This window comes from Loxodonta africana, chromosome 21 (assembly GCF_030014295.1).
Source record: "Loxodonta africana isolate mLoxAfr1 chromosome 21, mLoxAfr1.hap2, whole genome shotgun sequence".
Classification (NCBI taxonomy): Eukaryota; Metazoa; Chordata; class Mammalia; order Proboscidea; family Elephantidae; genus Loxodonta; species Loxodonta africana.
Window position 1 is genome coordinate 29706752 of NC_087362.1, and position 19662 is coordinate 29726413.

Sequence of the window (19662 nt, forward strand, 5' to 3'; positions counted from 1 at the left end):
CCATAGACCCAGACAGGGACTTTGTCACTTCTGCCTCCTAGCCCACTGAGTGTGTGCAGCCACTGTGCCACCTGCCTGGTGCCATGCCCGGCTCTGGCAGGTGGCATCCCTGGCTCCAGTTCCTATGTTCCATGCCAGGGCCCTGCACCCTGACCACTGTGCCTCCAGCTCCCTCCTGCCCACCAGGTCCTCTAGCCCAGCCCATGCCATAACGGAGGTGGATGAGGTGGATGCCACGTGCTGAGGGCCACGTGTCCCCTGCCCAGCTGTCTCTGACGTGGTGAAGGCCAGTGTGAGTGACTTAAATGAGCATGACAGGGAGAGGGAAAAGGACCACGGGAGAAGAGGGCACCGGACTGGCACTTGGGAACAGTGAGATGAGGCCCTGGCACACCTGGCTGCCCCCCAGCACTCTGTCCACCTTCTCTTTCAACTTGGTCTCTCTCTCTCCCCAAGGAGGGAAAGGTTATCACTACAGAGGCTACTGCCAATTGGTGACAAGAAGATGAAGAGATTAGTAACACAACAATGATATATCTCGTGACCAACAAAGTGATTTTTCCAAATGCTTCCATACAACGCCTCCGCAAGCCACCTGTCTCTGCTGGGCCAGCAGTAGGCTCCCTGGCTTACAAGGGTGACAACACTGGCCCACACCGCCGAGGAGGCTGACCTGGGGAGGGAGGCTAACTTCTTAGAGCCCCCAGGCTGCCAATAAAAATCATGTCACAGAAACACATTCAGTTACATGGGAGAACTCCCAGCAGATTTCCAAAGAGCATAGAGCCCTATGAGATAGGTATGGGATGGCCTGGTGGATCTTTTCTCCCATGTCCTACTTTCCGGGATATTTTCTTGACTTTTTTCTTCCAATCTTCCTATGAAGCTTATTTTGGCTGTTACATATTTTATCTTTTTAATGGAGGTATAATTTACACACAGACTATAAGTGTACGGTTTGATAAGGGGTGTGGGTGTGTGTATCAATTTAAAAAAACAAAAAAACCCTCGTATTGAAGTGAATCCTGTCGGGTAACCAGCACCACCAAGAAACAGAACTTTACTGGGATCCTAGAGATAATCCTGGGCCCTCCCAGTCATTGCCCAAGTCCCAGCGAAACCAGGGTCTTGACTTTTAAGAACTGGATTCGCTCTGCCTGTGTGATACAAAATAGAATAGACGTGGTGGAGTGGACACCTGGCCTTTTTCCTGGTCACAGGAGGAGCAATGCAGCATTAAGTACGAGATCACCTGGTGTTTGTCTGGCTAGCTTCTTTTTACCAGATTGAGGAATTTTCCTTTTTTTTGTAATCTGCTGAGAATTTTTGTTATAAATGGGAGAATTCTGCAGATCCTTCTCTGTCTATTGAGATGATCATATGGCTTTTCTCCTCTATTTTGTAAATACATTGAATTACACTGACTGGCTTTTGAATGTTATATTAACCTTGGATTCCTGGCTTAAGCACCACTAGGCCATGATATCTTTTTCATTAACTGATTTAATTTCTAATACTTTGTTAAGGCCTTTTGTGACTATGTTCAAAAGGGATACTGGTCCACGTCCAGTATTTTGCAATATCCTTGTTAGGTTTTGGTATCGGTAATGCTGGCCTCATAGAGTAAGTTGGGAAATATCCCCTCCCCCTCTATTTATTAAAGACTTTTCTGTGGGTTTGGTTTTATTTCTTCTTTAAATGTTCGATAGGATTTACCGGGGAGGCCTTTTGGACCTGGTATTTTCTTCAGAAGAGTGCTTTTAATGTGAATTGCATAGATACAGAGCTATTCAGGTTTTCTAGTTTTTGTTAGTTTTGGTAATTTGTGTCTTTCAAGGAATTTGTCCACTGCATCTAAATTGCTGAATTTATTGGATGAAGCGGCTCATAAGAGCCCATATAATCTGCTATTGACTGTAGGATCTACTGTGATGCTGCTTCTTTCATCTCTGGCACCTGCGGTCTGTGTTTTCTCTCCTCTTTTCCTGATCGGTCCACAGGCCCATTTTCAGGCAGATATACAAGCACAGCAGCCTTGTCCTGGGAGGGGCAGAGCAGGCAGGGCTCAGGCCCTTGGGGATGAGGGCCTGGTCACTCCTCAGCAAGCAGCTTGGTTAAGCGAGGAATGACTCCACAGTGAGGGGATTTGGGATGGCTGGTGGAGAAGTGGGATGATAGGATTATTTAAGGACTGGAGATCAACTGCAGCAGTGAGGGCTAATCCTCTTCTTGTTAGTTTCCTGGAGGGGCAATTCCCCGGTGGGTGGTAGACCTGAAGGTGCTAATGGAGAGACAGCAGGTGTGTGGTGTGGTCTCCAGACCCATCAGGGCCCCCACCCTCCTAGGTGCAGGAATGCCCCTCCCTGGTGTCAGGTTATGCCATCCTGGGGGTGGCCCATGGCAGTGAGTGGCTAGGGGACACAAAGTCCTGGCCTGTTACAACCTGGGATGGTGTGGAGGGCCGCCAGCCCTGAGCCCACAGAACTGGCCCATTACAACCTGGGACAGCACGAAGCGCTACTGTAGCCCTGAGACCCACAGCGTTGTCTCAGGCCCCAGTGGTGGCTGCACTGCCAGCCAGATTCCCCTGCCCAGGACTGTTCCTCTCATCCTTACAGGTTAGCCCCTAGAGTGCCTGTTAAGTCCTCTGCTCACAGTGCTCTGTCTTGGGGTCATCTCACACCCATATCCTAAGCCAAAAGTGTGTACATACACCCTGCCAGATGAGGCCAGGCCCAGCTCTTCTCTGAGAAGCAGAGAGCAGCACCTCGAGCACTGCACTGAGAACCAGAAACTGGGTCCCTGTGGGCAATGACCTGAGGACGAGCAAGGTTCATGTGTGATGGACCTGAACACCTGGAGACCTGCTGTCTGAGGGACTCTCAAGATGAGAGCTCTCAGCACAGGATACACATCTTTCTTTAAAATAATAATAATAATAGTTGTTTAATCAAAGCAGCAACCGGCCAACTAGAATCCTCCTTGCCTTTGTTAAACTGTCGTCTTCCAACTGTGATTTTGCAAATCCGGGGGAATCTTTAATTGCCCAGCTGTGCTGCCCCTGATGAAACATGGATCCCTACTGTTTGTGAAATCATGTTGGACGAGCCAAAAATATCTCAAGAGCTAAGGAGAGGGAGGCAAACCAGGGTGGAAGGGTGGCATGGGGGGGAGGGGGAGCAAGGAGACATCCTGGGTTAAATAAAAAGAATTTGAGAGGATATTTGTTATAAGAAAAGCTAGAAGCTTCCTTGCCAAGCTCAGCACCACAGCTTTGATGCTTCCAGTGAATTCCTCTCTCCGGGACTGTTTGTCCTATCAGCATTATGACGAGGATAAGACGGTCGGGTTGGTCCTGGAGAGACCCTCAGGTACCTGGCTCAGGGAGGAGGGTGCTGTGAACCCCTCAGATGCATCAGAAACCACCTGGGCCAAGACAGGGTAGGAGGAAAGGCACTTTGGGGGAAGGCTGGGGTGACGTAAAGGAGAGCAGACAGAAGGCAGAGTGAGGATGGACAGGACAGCCTGCAGCTGGTGAGGGGAAGACAGAAAGGCCCAGCCTGGGGCCCAGCATGAGGAAGGGGCTCTTGGTTTTTCCTGGAGGAGCAATAAATTCTCCAGTCATCAATGGGGGAAAGAGGCAAGGGATGCTCAGGGGTCTTTGTGAAGCCTCACAGGAGGTGTGCGACGGGGAAGGGAGGTGGTTCTGGGGGGAGGATGCAGAAGAGAAGTTGCTGACAGGGCCCCGGGCTCTGCCTCCCCCAGTCAGGTCTTTGGAGCAGAGGGATGAACAGGCCTGCACTGACCCATCAGGTGAAGGGGAAGAGGAGGGTGTCGGGTCATGTGGGAGCCCTGCAGGTGCTCCACGGCCTGCCGGCCACTTTGGATCCACTCACAGTCACAGCCCCACCCATCTAGCAGCACCTGGCCTCACTCCTCTTCGGAATTTCTAAAACCAACAGACTCACTGGCTGACCTGAGAGGCCTGTCTGTGAACACACTTTCCTGTGACCTCAGGGTGCTGCCTTCAGATCTCACCCCAAGATTGAGCAATGGGAGGGTGAGTGACCCTCACACACGTAACTGTTTGTGCTTATACCAATTAGTGGCAGAATGGGAATGGGCTACTGGCTCTGCATTTGAGTGACCAGTGTTTCATTCAAGCCATCTGCAGGGGGCAAGGGATCGTGTCCTTCAGTGCTCCTACCTTGCCCGGCCCTTCCAGCCCCTCACCTCACATGCCTGAGAGAGTACACCCACAGCCAAGGTCAGCCCACCCCTCACCCGTCCCCACCTACAGGCAAGATCAGCCCACCCCTCACCCGTCCTCACCTACAGGCAAGGTCAGCCTACCCCTCACCCGTCCCCACCTACAGGCAAGATCAGCCCACCCCTCACCCGTCCTCACCTACAAGTAAGGACAGCCCACCCCTCACCCGTCCTCACGTACAGGCAAGATCAGCCCACCCCTCACCTATCCTCACCTACAGGCAAGGTCAGCCCACCCCTCACCTGTCCTCACCTACAGGCAAGATCAGCCCACCCCTCACCCATCCTTCACATAGAATAAGGAACCGTCCACCCCCTCACTCATCTCCCATTCCATCTACCCCTTGCCTGTCCTCAACCAGACCCAGACTGTTCAACGCTCGCCTGTCCCCTCCCCCCTCCTTACTTTGCCCACTCTCGGAGTTGCTGCTGCGATAGTGAGTGTCCGTCACGAAGGGTCACCACAGCAGTGACCCGTTGGCCCCATGTCATGTCAGGAACTCCAATCACAGCCACATCTGTGGGCAGAAGTACAGGTGAGGCCGTGGGAAGCTCCTTGGAGGACAGAAGGTGTGGGGAGCACCTTCACAATACAGGGTGCAGGGAGTGTGGACCTGGGCAGAGCCTGCAGTGGCTGACCACACCAGAGCTGCCGGCCGCCCTGCCCAGGCCTGTGGGCTCCCACTGGAGACTTCTGACAACACACAGACATGAGTGTGGCTGGAGTGGTCAAGGGCACGGGGCTGCGCAGTGGTGCTTCTGCTGGGTGCTACCTCACTCTGGCCTCTCCCTCATCTGCCATGGGGGTGAGCTGGACTCAATGCCTCCAGGGTGCTTGCAGCCTGGACTCCCAGGCAGCACCCATGGGCCTTTCCTGGCTTCCTTGGACACTGGGTAGGCTGCTCACCTGTGATGCTGGGGTGGGCCAGCAGGTGCCGCTCAATCTCCAGGGCACTGAGCTTGTAGCTACCGCTCTTGATGATGTCCACTGATGTCCGCCCTCGGATCCAGTACCTGCCATCCTTGAACACGGCCGTATCGCCTGGAGAAAGACGGACGCAGGTGACACTCCTCCATGACAACTCTAATACCACAGAGTAGATGAATAGGGAGGCTTCACTCCTGAACATCTGGCTCCCGTGGTCACCCACATGAGCCCGAGGCTGGTCTGTCCTGGGCTGTGTGGGGCCCTGACAGCCCTGAGAGGACAGGCACCAAGGGGCGCATGGCGTCTGCCCATCTCCCCAGCAGCAGCAGCTCCACTCTGGGGTCACATATGGGTGGAGGTCCTGTGGCCCTTGCCTCCCTGACCACAGTGGTCTGGTTAGCAGGGCCTGGGAGCCATCCAATGCCATGACCACTTGCTGGATGGCCTGGTGACATGGTCTGTAGTCCTCAGTGACATCTTCAGTGATGTCCTAGGCTAGAGTCCTCAGTGGCATGCTCAGTGAGTGTCCTCACCAACATCTTCAATGATGTGCTCACTGACAGTCCTCACCGATGCCTTCAGGAACGTGCTAAGTGAGCATCCTCACCAATGCCCTCAGTGAGCACCCTATGATGGTTAGTAGGGTCATGCAGCACGTGTGTGTGTGACGTTTTTACAACAGGACAATGAACATACAGTGCATGGGCTCTGAGCTCAATGCCCGGTGACCTGATACCACACACAGGGGTTCTTCCTGGGCGTGTCCCCACAAGTGAGTAGCAGTGTAAATGAAATCCTAAAAGGAAGGACAGGAAGCAGGAACCCACCCTCGGCAATGATGGGGCTCTGGGGGCCACTATGGCCAGTCTGCCCCAGTGCTGCCCCCTTCCATGCATTCACCTCAGGTCCACAGACAAGTCTCAGCCCAAATAGTGGGAAGAAGTCTACTCCTGCATAGCAGTCCACCAGCAAAGTGAACGGAATCATCAGGGTTTACAGAATCTGCAGACCCAGCTTCCTGTCTGACTGGCAAGATAAACATGGCCTAGAGCAGGGAACAGGCTGGTCATCAGTGGCACAGTTGCATGCAGACCCAACAGTCTGTAAAGATGGAGATGGTCTGGGAGGTCCTGGGCGTGCACCCTGTCCTGCGTGGCACCAGGTTGCCACGTCCAGGAATCTCAAACAAGGTGCACAAACCTAGATCTCTCCTAACGCTTCCAGGTCATTCTGACTCACAGCCAACTTCTCGCCTCTGGTCCACATGCTGTGCACTGCAGCCCTCCACGCCACCCCTCTGTGGGTACAGCCTCTCCAGACACACACTGATTCTTTCTGAAGCAGCTCTGGGGCACATTATGCCCAATAAAACATCACCAACCATGTAAACAGCGGAGTGAAAGAAGCCCACATGTCTACGGTCAACTGACTTCCAACTAGGGTTCTAGTTCACATGGTGGGGAAAGGGCAGTCTTTCAACAAATGGTACTGTGACAACTGGATCTCCACACACAAAGGAACAAAGCTGGACCCCTACCTCACACCATACATGAAAATTAAGTCAAAATGGATTAAGCACCTAAATGTAGGAACTAAAACCATAAAACTCTTAGAAGAAAACATAGGGGTAGTGCTTTGGGACCTAGTTTTAACAATGGATTCTTAGATATGACACCAAAAAGTGCAAGCGACAATAGTCAAAAGGTAGAAATAACCCAGTATCCATCACCAGATGAATGGATAAACAAAATGTGATATATACATACAGTGGAATATTACTCAGCAATAAAGAGAAATGAAGTCCTGATACATGCTACCACATGGATGAACCTTGAAAACACGATGCCAAGTGAAATAATTAGTCAGTCACAAAAGGACAAATGTTGTATGATTCCACTTCTATATTTAGAATAGGCAAATGCAGAGAGATCGAAGTTTATGGGGTGTCACTGTTTAGGAAGCACTTTGTTAATGGTGATGGAAAACTTGTCAACAGATAATGGTGATAGTGGCACAACATAATTAATGCAATAGGTGTCACTGAATCATACGTGCAAAAAACGATGAATTGGCAAATGCTGTGTTATATATATTACAACAATAAAAAGGTGGGGAGGGAGAGCAAACTATGAATATGGGACCTGCATTCCCAGTGCAGGAGGCTGGTTTATGGTGCAAGGGTGTGTGTGAGTGTGTGACCACATGTGGGCAAGTGTGCATACGAGCATGTGTGTATGTGAGCACCTGTGAGGATGTGTGCACATGTGAGTGTATGCGGCATGTGTGGGCACGTGTGGGATTGTGTGAGCATACGTGCAGGTGTGTGTGAGCAAGTGTGGGCACGTGAGTGTGAGTGTGTGGGCAGATGTGGGCTACACACCCATCCACACTTCTGAAGCAGCGTCAATGCTTCATCTGCCCGTGGTCATCCCACACTTCACGCCAGGCTATCAGCTGAAATAAATCATAAATATTTCATCGCCCATCACAGACGACTGGGGAAGGCACCATCCATCATGGCACTCCTCGGGACCAGCCACGGCCCCACGCTTTCCAGTCTGTTAAACAAGATTGATGCTAAGCGTGTGGCCTGGGAAGGCAGGAGGGGCCCTGATGCCACAGAGGGTGGGAGAGCTCTGGTTCGAGCTCCTGCTTTCTCTGGAGAGCGAGAGGACACGCAGAGACCCCCATTCGCCTCTCTAGCTAGGCCACGACAGTGGTCGAACCCTAGTGGAGGGCAAACACACACTAACATGCTGTGACTGTGGCTCAGCATGCCAGGCACCAAGAGGCCACTGCCTTAGACCAGCTGCACAGTCATCCTAAACCCCACGGGCGGTGCAGGGATGGGCCAGAGGCCCCCCTCTCAGAGCCCAGGATCCATGACCTCCTCCAATCACAGTAGAAATCAGGGTCCTGAGAGGAGTGGCCATGCACCCCCTTGATCTGGGTGGGGGGGTCTTGGTTCCACGTTTGTAAACAATTCCACAATTCAACACAGACATGTAAAATGCAAAACTATAGACTTTTAGAAGAAGACATAGGATTGCAGGAGAAAGGTCTTTGGGACCTAGGGCTAGGCAGAAAGTTCTTAGACTTGACACCAAAAGTATGAGCCATAAAAGGGAAAATGGTTAAACTAGACCTCATCAAAATTGAGAACTTTTGCTGTCTGAAAGACTCTGGGAAGAGGATGAAAAGACAAGCTACAGACTGGGAGAAATATTTGCAAACAACATCTGACAAAGGACTAGTATCTAGAATGTGTGAAGAACTCTCAAAACACAACAGTAAACACACACACATACACACACACATCCCATTAGAACATGGGCAAAGATATGAAGAGGCATTTCACTGAAGAGAATACACACGTGGCAAAAAAGCACATGAGAAGAGTTCAACATCAGTAGCCATTAGGGAAATACAAGGTAAAAAACCACAACGAAATATCACCACACACTCATCAGAGTGGTTAAAATAAAAAACAGTGGTAACACCAAATGCTGGTGAGGATGCAGAAAAACGGGACGTTTTGTACATTGCTGGTGTATAAAATGGTACAGTCATTCTGGAAGAGAGTATGGCAGTTTCTTTTTAAAAGCAAACATGCAATTATACCACCAGCAACTGCACCTCTGGGCATTTATCCCAGAGAAATGAAAACATGTTCACAGAAACCCGCACACAGACATTCACAGCAGCTTTATTGTAAATTGCCCAAACCTGAAAACAATCCACACGTCCTTCAATGCTGAGTGGACAAACTGTGGTGTGTCCATAGCACGGAACACTACTGTGCAACGAAAAGGAGAGAACTATCTCCAGGGAGTTCTGTGAGTGAAAAAAGCCAAGCCCCAAAGATGACGTACTGTATGATTCCAATTACATCACACTCTTGAGATGACGAATCACAGGGATGCAGAACGGAGGAGTGGTTGTCGGGGGCTAGCGGTGGTGTGGGAGGTGGTGGGTCTGGGTGCAAAGGAATAGCACAGGGGAGCCTTGTGGTGCTGAATAAGACTGTGGTGGTGGTCATATGGATCTACATGTGAGACAACATGGCAGAGAGCTACACACATGCACACTCACATGCACAGACACGTCCACACGTGCACACACACCACACACATACACACAAGTGTATGCAGAACTGATGGCATCTGAGCAGGCGCTGTGGACTACATGATGTCTGCTCCCTGCCGCTGACACGGCACTGTGGTGCTCTGAGACACCAACACTGGGGGACCGGCGGTGAGAGGTACACGGGACCTCCCTGTACTAGATCTGCACCTTCCTGTGACTCCGTCGTCGCTTGAAAACAGGAAGTTTTATGGAGTGCTTTCCTTTCTCAGGCTCCTGGAGCACCGGCCCTCCCCAGGTGTGGGCTTACCACACACGTAAGTCATGGCAACATCTGCAACAGATTATAATTAAGCAATAATTTTTTAAAGAAAGAATTTGTATTAACCAAATTTATGACGATGAGAAACAAACGTTGCAGACAAACGTGGAGAAATTGCACATTAGTATGCGAATCACTGCCATTCTGCTTGCACGTCCCATTGCTTGGTGCTCAGGTGTGGGTCTGTTTCATGTGCAGACACCCCTGTGCCCAGGAAGCACCTGTGCCACTGGAGACATTGGTGCGGGGGTCTCCTTCCAACCCTCGACCTGCTGTGTATGGTCACCAGTGCCGCACAGACCCCTCAAGAGGCCCTGGAGGTGGGGGTGTGCAGAGGTGGGAGTGGCCCGGGCAACTGTCTTCACCCATCCTGACTCAGCTGCTGTGGGCGGCCTCACAGGCCATGCTGGCACCTGTGCCAGCACCCAGGACTCGCCTAGACCTGTCTCCTTGCCAGGGGTGGGGCTGGCCCATCCCCACCTGCAGAGTGGTCCCCAGATTCAGCCTTGGGGAACTCATATGTCCTCTCTCTCTGTGGTTTCCTGAGCCCATAGACGGGAAGGGCCAGGTGTCCCCTGCTGGCCACTCACGTGACGTGCTCCTCCAGCAGGAAGGCCAGCAGTGGGAGGGATGCCATGAGGTTCCCGTCTCAACATCCGGTGCCTTGCCCCAGCCCGGTCCCACACTGCCTACAGAATGCCATGGAGGTCTGGAACTGGACAACTTCTGGTGGGCTCCTGCTCTTGTCTCTAGGCCTCCGGGTGGGTTTTCTCTGCCAACTCATGGAGTGTTCTGGGGGCCACACGTGCCCAGTAGAGGGTCTGTGTCTGTCTCAACAGGGGATCTGCGGTCTGCTTCTCCTGGACCCAGTCCATCACAGGGCCGAGGGCCTCAGAGCTGACTTTCAACAGCACCCCTGGTGAAGTCTCACTGAGGCACAAACAAGGGCTTCAATACTCCAGCACCACATGGCCTCGTGTCTCCAGAGAGGGTCACTTCTAAGACACAGTGCTACTCGAAAACACACATCAAGCGGTGAAGTGACTGTTACTTTGTTTACAATGCGGTGACCGAAATGCCTCGTACCGGAGCTGGAACCTCCATTACTAAGATTCTTGTTTCCTCTGATCTGCAGCGCAATCAGGGAGCTTTAGTCTGACAGATACAATGCAGCTATCGATGAAATCTCATTCCATGGAGCTTGGATACACCAATTTGAGAAAGATTCAGGCACCATGTTCAAATCCAGGGCACTTCTTTTCTCAGCTCAAATCTGTAATTGAAAACACATCACCTGCTGCTCGGACCTTCATTTCTAGAGAAGTGGTGAGAAATAGCTCCTGGGGCCCATCTTGGGAAAGCCCAAGTTCTAGAAGGGACAGTTTTCTCTCTGCACGCTGACGTGACACCCCCCCCCAGCCCTGACCAATTCTGAGAAGGGGACACACCTGTACTGGCTCTCGCCCACACACTAGAAGAGCCAGAGGCTGCAGGTACCCGTGGGTTCCACTCCGACCACCTCTGCTCTTGCCTGCCGCCACGAGAAGAGGCAGCATTCTGACGCTGCTGGCATCCTGTGCTGGCTCTGGAGACAGGTCACATGGCCCCACTTCACCCCAACGGAGTTTCTCCACCATGGCGTCTACCACAAACCCCCACAGCCCCGTGAGTTAGACACAGGACCCCCACCGAGGAGACACAGAGGTCAGATGATACGAAGTCATTCCCACTGCCCTGGATTGATGGTCACCTGTAGCCTTCACTGACACTCTACATCAGCTCCCTTACTTTCTCAGGATGATTGATCCATTGAAATAAAAGTGCTCCTTGAAAGAGAAACTTATCAGGACAGCCATGAATGAGTCGCCTGGGTGAGAAGTGAATGGAACAAACCATATGCCCATGTGTCGGCAAGTCTGCCATCTTGCAAAGTGTTATTACAAGGCCTGCTTCACACCAAAAGTGTGAACTTCAATGTAGAATTGTTTATAACAGTTAACAAAGCTTATTAACGAAAAATGAGAAGGAAGAAAAGCAAAGGAAGAGACAAAAGTCACGCAGAGCATCCCCCAGAAGCAGCAGTCAGTGTTTCTGTACTTTGCACGTATAAATCTAAACACGGACACACACCTGTGCAGCATACAAACATGGCACAAGCACACAGGACACCCACAACATGCACATACACATACACACACTCCCCAGCAGGAGTTCCCTTCATCTCATTAAATATTCTTCAAGATGTGAGTTAGATGGCTCACAATATTCCACTGTACAGGTGATTGTATTTACCATCCTGCACTGTTGAACAACCGTTGCCAGTGTCTCACTTTTATAAGTAATACCGCAATGAACATCTTTATGCCTCAATGTTGGAACACTTCTGGGTGTTTTCTTTGGCTATATTCCTAGAAAAAAAATTCTTGATACACAATTCTACCCACAGTGTAGAGACATATCTGTCTCGCTGCCATTAAGCCTCAACTTCTTAAGAATCTTTGCCAACCCGGTGAAAAGAAGTTTCCAAGTGTACCCCTTTCATCAAGGGAAGTGAAACATTTTCCATATATATACATATTTTTGTCAATTGCACTTCTCTTTTGCAAATGTTTTGCCTCTGCCTATTTATTCCATGGGGGTTTAGTGGGTTACAGACACGTTTCTTCAGTGTGTGCAAACCCAGCCCTCACTTGCTGCGTCATAAGGCTGCGAAACCACGGAAGACTTAAGTCTCCCTCCATGTGCACACTGATTCGCATGAAGGCTTCTGTTTTCTGCTGATCTGTTAGTGATTTTTAGGAAAAATAAATGTTTTTAAAGTTTCCTCTCATTAAACAGTATTATATGCTGTCTCAGGCTGGGTTCTCTAGACAAGCAAAACCAGTAATATGTATAAATATATACATAAAAAAAACTAAACCAAACCCGTTGCCATCGAGTCAATTCTGACTCATAGCGACCCTGTAGGACAGAGTAGAACTGCCCCATAGAGTTTCCAAAGAGCCCCTGGTGGATTTGAACTGCTGACCTTTTGGTTAGCAGCCGTAGCACTTAACTGCCACCAGGGTTTCCGTTAATATATACATAGAAAGAGATTTATATTAAGAAAATGGCTCATGTGGTTGTAGAGGCTGGAACATCCCAAGACCGTGGGTCAGGCTGGAGGCTTCTCTTGATTCACGTAGCCACAGTGGCTGACGAATCCAAGATCAGCAGGTCAGACAGCAGGGCTCCTGCTCACAGGCTGTGAAGACTGATGAATCCCAGGATCGGCAGGTAAGAGGGCAGGTAAGCTCTTAGCTCAAGTCCCAAGAACCAGAGGTCAGATGAACAGGAACCGACTGTAGGATCCAGAGCAAGCAAAACCCTGCAAGCCTTGCCAGAAAGTCCACCTATATTGGATACAGCCACACCCTCAAGAAACCTCCCTTTCAACTGATTGGCTACTTACAGCAGATTCCCATCATGGAGGTGATCATATTATATCAAATCTCATCACGGAAGTGATCACATCATCATATGACTGCCAAACTACATCATAACTGCCAAGCCACTGAGAATCATGGCTCAGCCAAGTTGACACGCAACCTTAACAATCACATATGCTAATCCATAGAAATCAGAAGGAAGAATTCCCTCCTCACAGTCCCTGTTCATATTTGGATGGTTTTTCTTAGTCTTTTTTTTTTTTTTTCTGATTATCTGAGTATGTCTTACAAATACATTTACTTCTCATTAGGTAAGTATTCTTTAAGATGCTACATAATCAATACCCCTGAGATGAGTCCGGGTGCCATGAGTTCCCAGTCAGCACTGGCCCTGGGGGACTGTAGACGTCCACAGTGGTATTGCTCTGTATGTTTGCAGCTATTCCTTCTCCCAGTCCTTCCTTGACCTCCCCACGGCCCACCCCAACCTCAGGGTGGTGCCCACTGTTTGGTACATCCTGGGAAAGGAACACATGGACATTGTGGCTCTGTGTTACAGAGGGAACTCCACTGAAGGCTCAGGACCCCATGCACCCAGCGAGGGTGCTCTCATGTGTGGTTCTGGTTCTGGTTCTGGGTCAGCTTGGGGCTGTGTGGACACAGAAGGTTTTGGCCCACAGAGCTGAAACTGCCTTTCAACAGCAGCAGGGCCATGTCAAACCAGCATGGCACCTGCAGATGGGAAATGAAGCCAATTTTCCGATTCAAGAGCTGTCAGGGAGCCCTTCTGAATGGGAGAGGGAAGCCTCAAAAACAGCAATCAGTGTGACACGAAGACCGTGGCCTGCTGTGATAGGGACACCATGCTCTTGAGCACCATACCATGTGACAGGGACACTGTATTGACCCCTCTCCACACTGGAGACGCACGCTCTGATGCTGCAGCACATTGGGTGATTCAACCAGCCTGACAACCCCCATACGTGCTTGCCCGCCCTTGGTGGAGGGGCTAATGCCTGAGAACAGCCTACTCCAGCCCCCATCAGCTGAGTCTGCATCCCCAAAGCCAGCCATGAACTAGACCTGTAGGGGGTCTAGGAAGGACCACCAGGCACCTACCTGTGGCATCTGCAGGGCTGAGGATGCCACACTCCCATGCAGGCCCCCTTTCCATGGAGGTGGGATGTCATACCTGCCCAGGGCCCTGCACAGCAGAGGTGCTTGCAGGCCAAGGGACACCAGAGGTGCTTGCAGGCTAAGGGCACAAGAGAGATGCTGGCAGGTCCTGAGGATGCTCTTGCTTTCTTGGTAATGGGGGAGGCCACAAGACTGGCATGGTCTCCTCCTCCGCCCAGTCCCCAATCCCTGCATCCCAACCCTGCCCCTGTAGTCGGGCCCCTGCATGCACCCGCAGTCCAGGCTGCCAAGGGTCCAGGTGAGGCTGCACCTGCGACCACTCTCCCTCCCGTGGATCCCTCACTCAGGTGCGACACCTTCCTGTCTCCACCTTCCTTTCCAACAATCTGAGGGCTGGTTCCTCAGGGTGCTTGGTTGCCCAGCTTCCTCACTTGCTGGGTTCTAAGAACCTCCACCCTCCCCAGTGCCAGAACTCCAGGCCCATCCACTAACCCTTCCTGACTCCCTGCCACCCTCAAACCAGTTCCCCAAGGGGCCGGTGCTACCAGAGCTTGGAACAGCAAGTTCAGTCTGAAGCCCCCAGGATGCCTGGCTTCCTAAAACCACTGCCCACCTGCCCTGGGACCTGTAGTTGAGCCCATACAATTTTTAAGTCAGTTCTCTCCAGATTTAGAGAGGCTCAGAATGGAAGTCAGAGGGACCGTGGAGATCATTTTGGCTGCTGGAACAGTTTCTGAGGGAAACCACTGACCTCATGCCCAAGCAGGCCCACGAGGCCCTGGCAGGAGCGCCCCCATGCTTCTCCTGAGGTCAGCAAATTAATGCTGGGCAGGGCTGGAGTGGAGCAGTCAGCCTCCCTGCTCTCCTCTGCACGTGGGGGACCACAGCCAGGTGGACTGGGGACTCAGCCTTATCTCTGCACGTGAGGGGGCAGTGGCTGGGTGAAGAAGGACCTGGCCCTGCTCTCTGAACACTGGGGGGTCGTGGCCCATAGCTGGGTGGACTAGGGATTTGGCCTTCTCTCTGCACGTGGTGGGAGGATGGTGGCCAGGTAAACCAGGACTTGGCCCTGCTCTTTGGATGGGGGTGGGGGGTGGAGGGTACAGCTGGGTGGACTAGAGACTCCATCCTCTCTCTGAATGTTGTGGGGGTGCTGTGGCTGGGTATACCACAGACTTGGCCCTGCTCTCTGCACACAGGGGGGGCTACAGCCAGGCAGACTGGGGATTTGGCCCTCCCCAGCTGACAGTGGCTCCCTAGCTTGTGCCAGGCCTCTGCAAGCAAAGGGTTAAGCTTGATTCCTCTGATTTCTATTTAACATCATGCTCTCCCGCAGGAGCGGCAGCTGTGTGCTGATTGTGGCTCTCATTATGCAGTCTGTGTCGCTAATGGCCTGTGACAAAGGCTCGGGCTCCCAGGCCGCACCCCCGAGAGCCAATTAGAAGCACACACTCCCTTCCTGTTTGCAGCGCATCACAATGAAATTAAACGGAATTTCAAAATCATTTTCTCCTGAAGACATCTCTTTACAATAATTAATGCATGCTATTCCTCTTGAATGGGACGCTCATCAGGCGAGGACCCAGCGATGTTAACATGACTGGCCCACTGCACCATGGCCTCCTTCAGCACCAAGCCTCGCTGGGGCCAAGCCACAGGCTAGGTCCTGTGCTGGCACAGAAACCCCTGCACCTCTATCTGAAGTGAAGAATAAATGGGCTCCCAGCAGGAGTGCAAGAGAGGCCGGGCTGGTGCAGAGCAGGGTCTTCACACTTGGACAGGAAAGATTAGGCCCTTTGACAGGATCTGCAGAGGGTTTGGTGAGGGTGGTGTTAACATGCCACAGCACCCTGCTACAGTCAGACAGAGGCTCGGGGGCACATGGTATCACCACGGCTTTCCAGCCAAACCACAGGCCTGGGGACAGGCAGTCCCACCGGCCACTAGGATCTGGCTCCACACTTACCAGTGTGTGAGTTCCCACGCACCAGCCTGCCCTCAGGGTTGATGTGACGTCCATTCTTTGAACATTGTGACTCTACACACAACCTTCTGGTCAGCCCAGGGGTCCACAGCCAGGGCTCCTGGAGACCATCATTTAGACCAGTGCCCTCAGCTAACCCAGTGACCCTCAACTGGCATGGAGAACCTCAGTGGCCAAGTGCCCTCAGCTGATCTAGAGAGGGATGACGTCCACAGCTTTGCTCTGTGGCCACCTCCTCCTATGTGGATGAGATATCCTTGACCATAGCTGTTGGCAAGTGGGGAAGCAGCAGAAAGATGTATTGCTGAGGGTAACCGAGTGAGAAATGCCATTGCAGGTGGCCCTGGCGTTGCAGGGGGGACTGGAACTGCCCTGACCAACCTGTCAGCCGTAAGTGCTGCCCCCTTGGAAGCAGGAGCCACTCAGTGTCCCCAGTCCTCAGGAGAGAACAGGCCATCTGCCCCTACCCTGGAGGCCTCCACTCTATGGGCTTTCAAACTTATGGGGTTGCTGGGTGCCAGAGCACCCCAACACTACTGGGGTCCCTGCCCACTCACCTGGTTCCCTTGCTCTGTGACCTTGGGCACAGACGGTGGCAGTTTCCAGGCGAAGGCTGGCTGAGCAATGTGGCCCGTCCCCTCTGTCTGCACTGCTCCAAGCCGATGAAACAGACAACACGCAAGGGCCTGGGGTGCTAAATGCCCCCCTGGGATGCCTGTCTCTTTCCCCAACACTCCCTGGCTTCCCTCTCAGATCTGCTTCAGGGTACAGAGGGGGAGAAGGGAAGAGGACAGGAAGAGCCCTGTGATGGAGGGCAGGAAATGGGGGTGCTGACTAGGGGCTCTCGGTTGCAGAGGAGCTGGGCAGGAGACGGGGAGGGGGAAGAAGCTCACAGAATCTACTTCCACCCACAGTTTCTGGAACCTGGAGAATCACTTCTCCATGTAGTGTTACCAGGTCACAGAACATCACGCCTGCGACAGGTGCCTCAAGGTGCAGGTGCGCAGGCCTCTCCCTCCCCTGGCACTGACGGTAGCTCTGAATGTTCTGTTGTCAAGTGAGGTGGCGGCGGGTGCTGGGGCAGGAGGATGACAGGTTGAGTGGCATGGCTTGGGGCCACCAGGGCACCGTCTGGGTGGCTGTGATGTGGCCAAGGCACCCGGAGGACAGAGGTGGCCCTCCAGGACGCACGGGCTATCCTCAAGGAGTTCAGAAAGGGGCCACTTCTGAGTCATACTGAGGTTACCGTCAGCTCTCATGACCACTGCTTAAACCAGGTGACAAGCAACACAGCTTCAGAGCATGACAGACATGAGTGCTCACCAAACACAGAAGCGCTTGAGCACGCATGTACATGTATGTGCGTTTATGTGCATAGGTGTGCACACAAGCACACATGCACAGAGCCCCAGTAATCCCTGAGCAGAGGCCTGGCACAGCCCACATCCTCTGTCCCATCGAGAAGACACAGCCCTGAACACAAAGCTGGGAGTCCAAACCAAGAGTCGGGGCAGACCCACAAGGGACAGTGGAATACTGGAAAGGGGCCTCCTGGAGCCATGGCCACTGTGGTGCTTGGGGTGTTGGCACCGGGAATCATGGCAATGCAGTGCTGACTTTGCCCCACTGCCTCTTCTGACTTTCAGGGCACAATTCTGTCCTTGCACCATTTCAGGGAGCTGTCTCTGGATACAGCAGGGATATGCTGGGGACACCTGAGGACAAGTGTCTGCACACCCTGGCTGCCACCAGAGGTGCTTCCCCTGTGGTCACTTCCGTCAACAGATGGTCTTCCCTCAAGGTGCCCACCCCCCTCACCCACAGGCCCTAGAGACACTTGGTGTGGTGACCTCAATCCCACCCCTGCTGGGGACCCCACCTGTGGGTCCCACCTGTTTTAAACCAGCCATCCGGAGTGAATGCGTTTTTCGTTTCTTCTGGCTTGTCCCAGTACTCTCGAAACACAGAGGGCCCCCTGACCAGAAGCTCCCCTTCCTTCTCCTCAAAGCCTGGGGTCACCTGTAGAAGGTGAGAGAGAATATGCATTAGAGGTGAGTGCGCACCTCTCCGTCAGGGTCCCCATGAGCCCACTGCAGGCCCCATACTCCCTATATTTGCTGCACGTTATTGGCTAGCTCCCATGTCTGCTGCATGTCATCGGCCGGCCCCCAAGTTCACTGCACGCCGTTGTCTGGCCCCCACATCTACGACACACACTCGGCTAGGCCCCAATGTCCACCACACTCCATCAGCCAGCCCCCCACGTCCACAGCACACCATCAGCTGGCCCGCATATCTACCAGCCCCCCATGTCTATTGCACACCTTTGGCCAGGCCCCCATGTCCACTGCGCCTCGTTGGCTGGCCCCCACATCCACTGCATGCTGTTAGCCAAGACCCCATATCCACTGCACGCCATCAGCAGGGCCCCCACGTCTACTGCACACCACCAGTCAGCCCCCACGTCCGCTACATGCTGTTGACTGGCCCCCATGTCTACCACTAGTGCTTCCAAGAAGTGCCTGGCTGGCAGGGGGTGGGGCTTGTCCACTCTATTGATGGGGCCGCACAGACCCCAGACCCTGCTGCCTCAGACAGTGTCCCTTCAATGTGAACCAGCCTGTCCTAGACTGACTTGCATTTAAGCTGTTGTGAGCTAGAGGGCACAGCGTCAGTCCTAGGATCAGAGCTGAAGGCAGGAGTGGCTTCATCAAGTGCCGAGCCTGAGGAGAGGGGTCTAGGTCAGGAACCAGAGGGGAACTGAGCTGCCCTCAGCTGGATGCCTCCCTCTGGGACAAGAGATCCAGCCTGATTGCCACCTGCAGTGTGACTGATTACTTTTGTGTGTGGCCTTCTAGCCATGGAAACCCTGGTGGCATAGTGGTTGAGTGCTATGGCTGCTAACCAAGAGGTCAGCAGTTCAAATCCACCAGGTGCTCCTTGGAAACTCTATGCAGCAGCTCTCCTCTGTCCTACAGGGTCACTATGAGTCAGAATCGTCTGTACAGCAGTGGGCTTGGTTTTGGTTTTTTTCTAGCCATGGTCTTGTAACTCCCACCCAGGTGATTGGGTAGGACTTTGTGATAGCGTAATTGTAGCCCACCAAGGGGATTGGTCAGTTTTGCCTTAAAAGGTAGCCAATTCCAGAGCAGAGAGGAGAACTCTACCACCACTAAGGAAGAACAGCCAGGAGCAGGGAGCGCATCCTTTGGACCAGGGATCGCTGTGCCGAGAAGCTTCTGGAAGCAGAAGACTGAAAGAGAGAGAGAGAGAGACATAGAGAAAGAGCAAGCTGTAACCCTGAAGATGGTGAGAAGCAGTGGCAGGAGAGACCTGGAAGCAGAGGCCTGGCAGCAGGAGATGGCGTGGTGGGCTTCCCAGCCCACAAAGAGAAAGCTGAGTGCCTCTGGGGAGAGGCCTGTGGCCAGGGAGAGGCGTACCTTCGAGCATGGTTGGGAAGAGGCTGTCCTGAAGGAAGAATTGTATCCTGAGTGTTCCTGAGCCTGAACTG

General features: G+C 52.6%; 1 protein-coding gene across 6 annotated transcripts in view; it reads right to left on the reverse strand.

Moving 5' to 3' along the window:
• ACSF3 (acyl-CoA synthetase family member 3) overlaps nt 1–19662 on the reverse strand; it is a 60237-nt gene that overhangs the window by 6225 nt on the left and 34350 nt on the right. For 3 of the 6 annotated variants that reach the window (XM_023558053.2, XM_023558054.2, XM_010597796.3), the window contains exons 7-9: nt 18044–18170; nt 5177–5311; nt 4676–4787 (exon numbers count right to left, since the gene is read on the reverse strand). In XM_023558053.2, coding sequence (XP_023413821.1) covers nt 4676–4787; nt 5177–5311; nt 18044–18170 — 374 coding nt within the window. The other 3 variants (XR_010318819.1, XM_023558056.2, XM_023558055.2) reach the window with 3 other exon arrangements.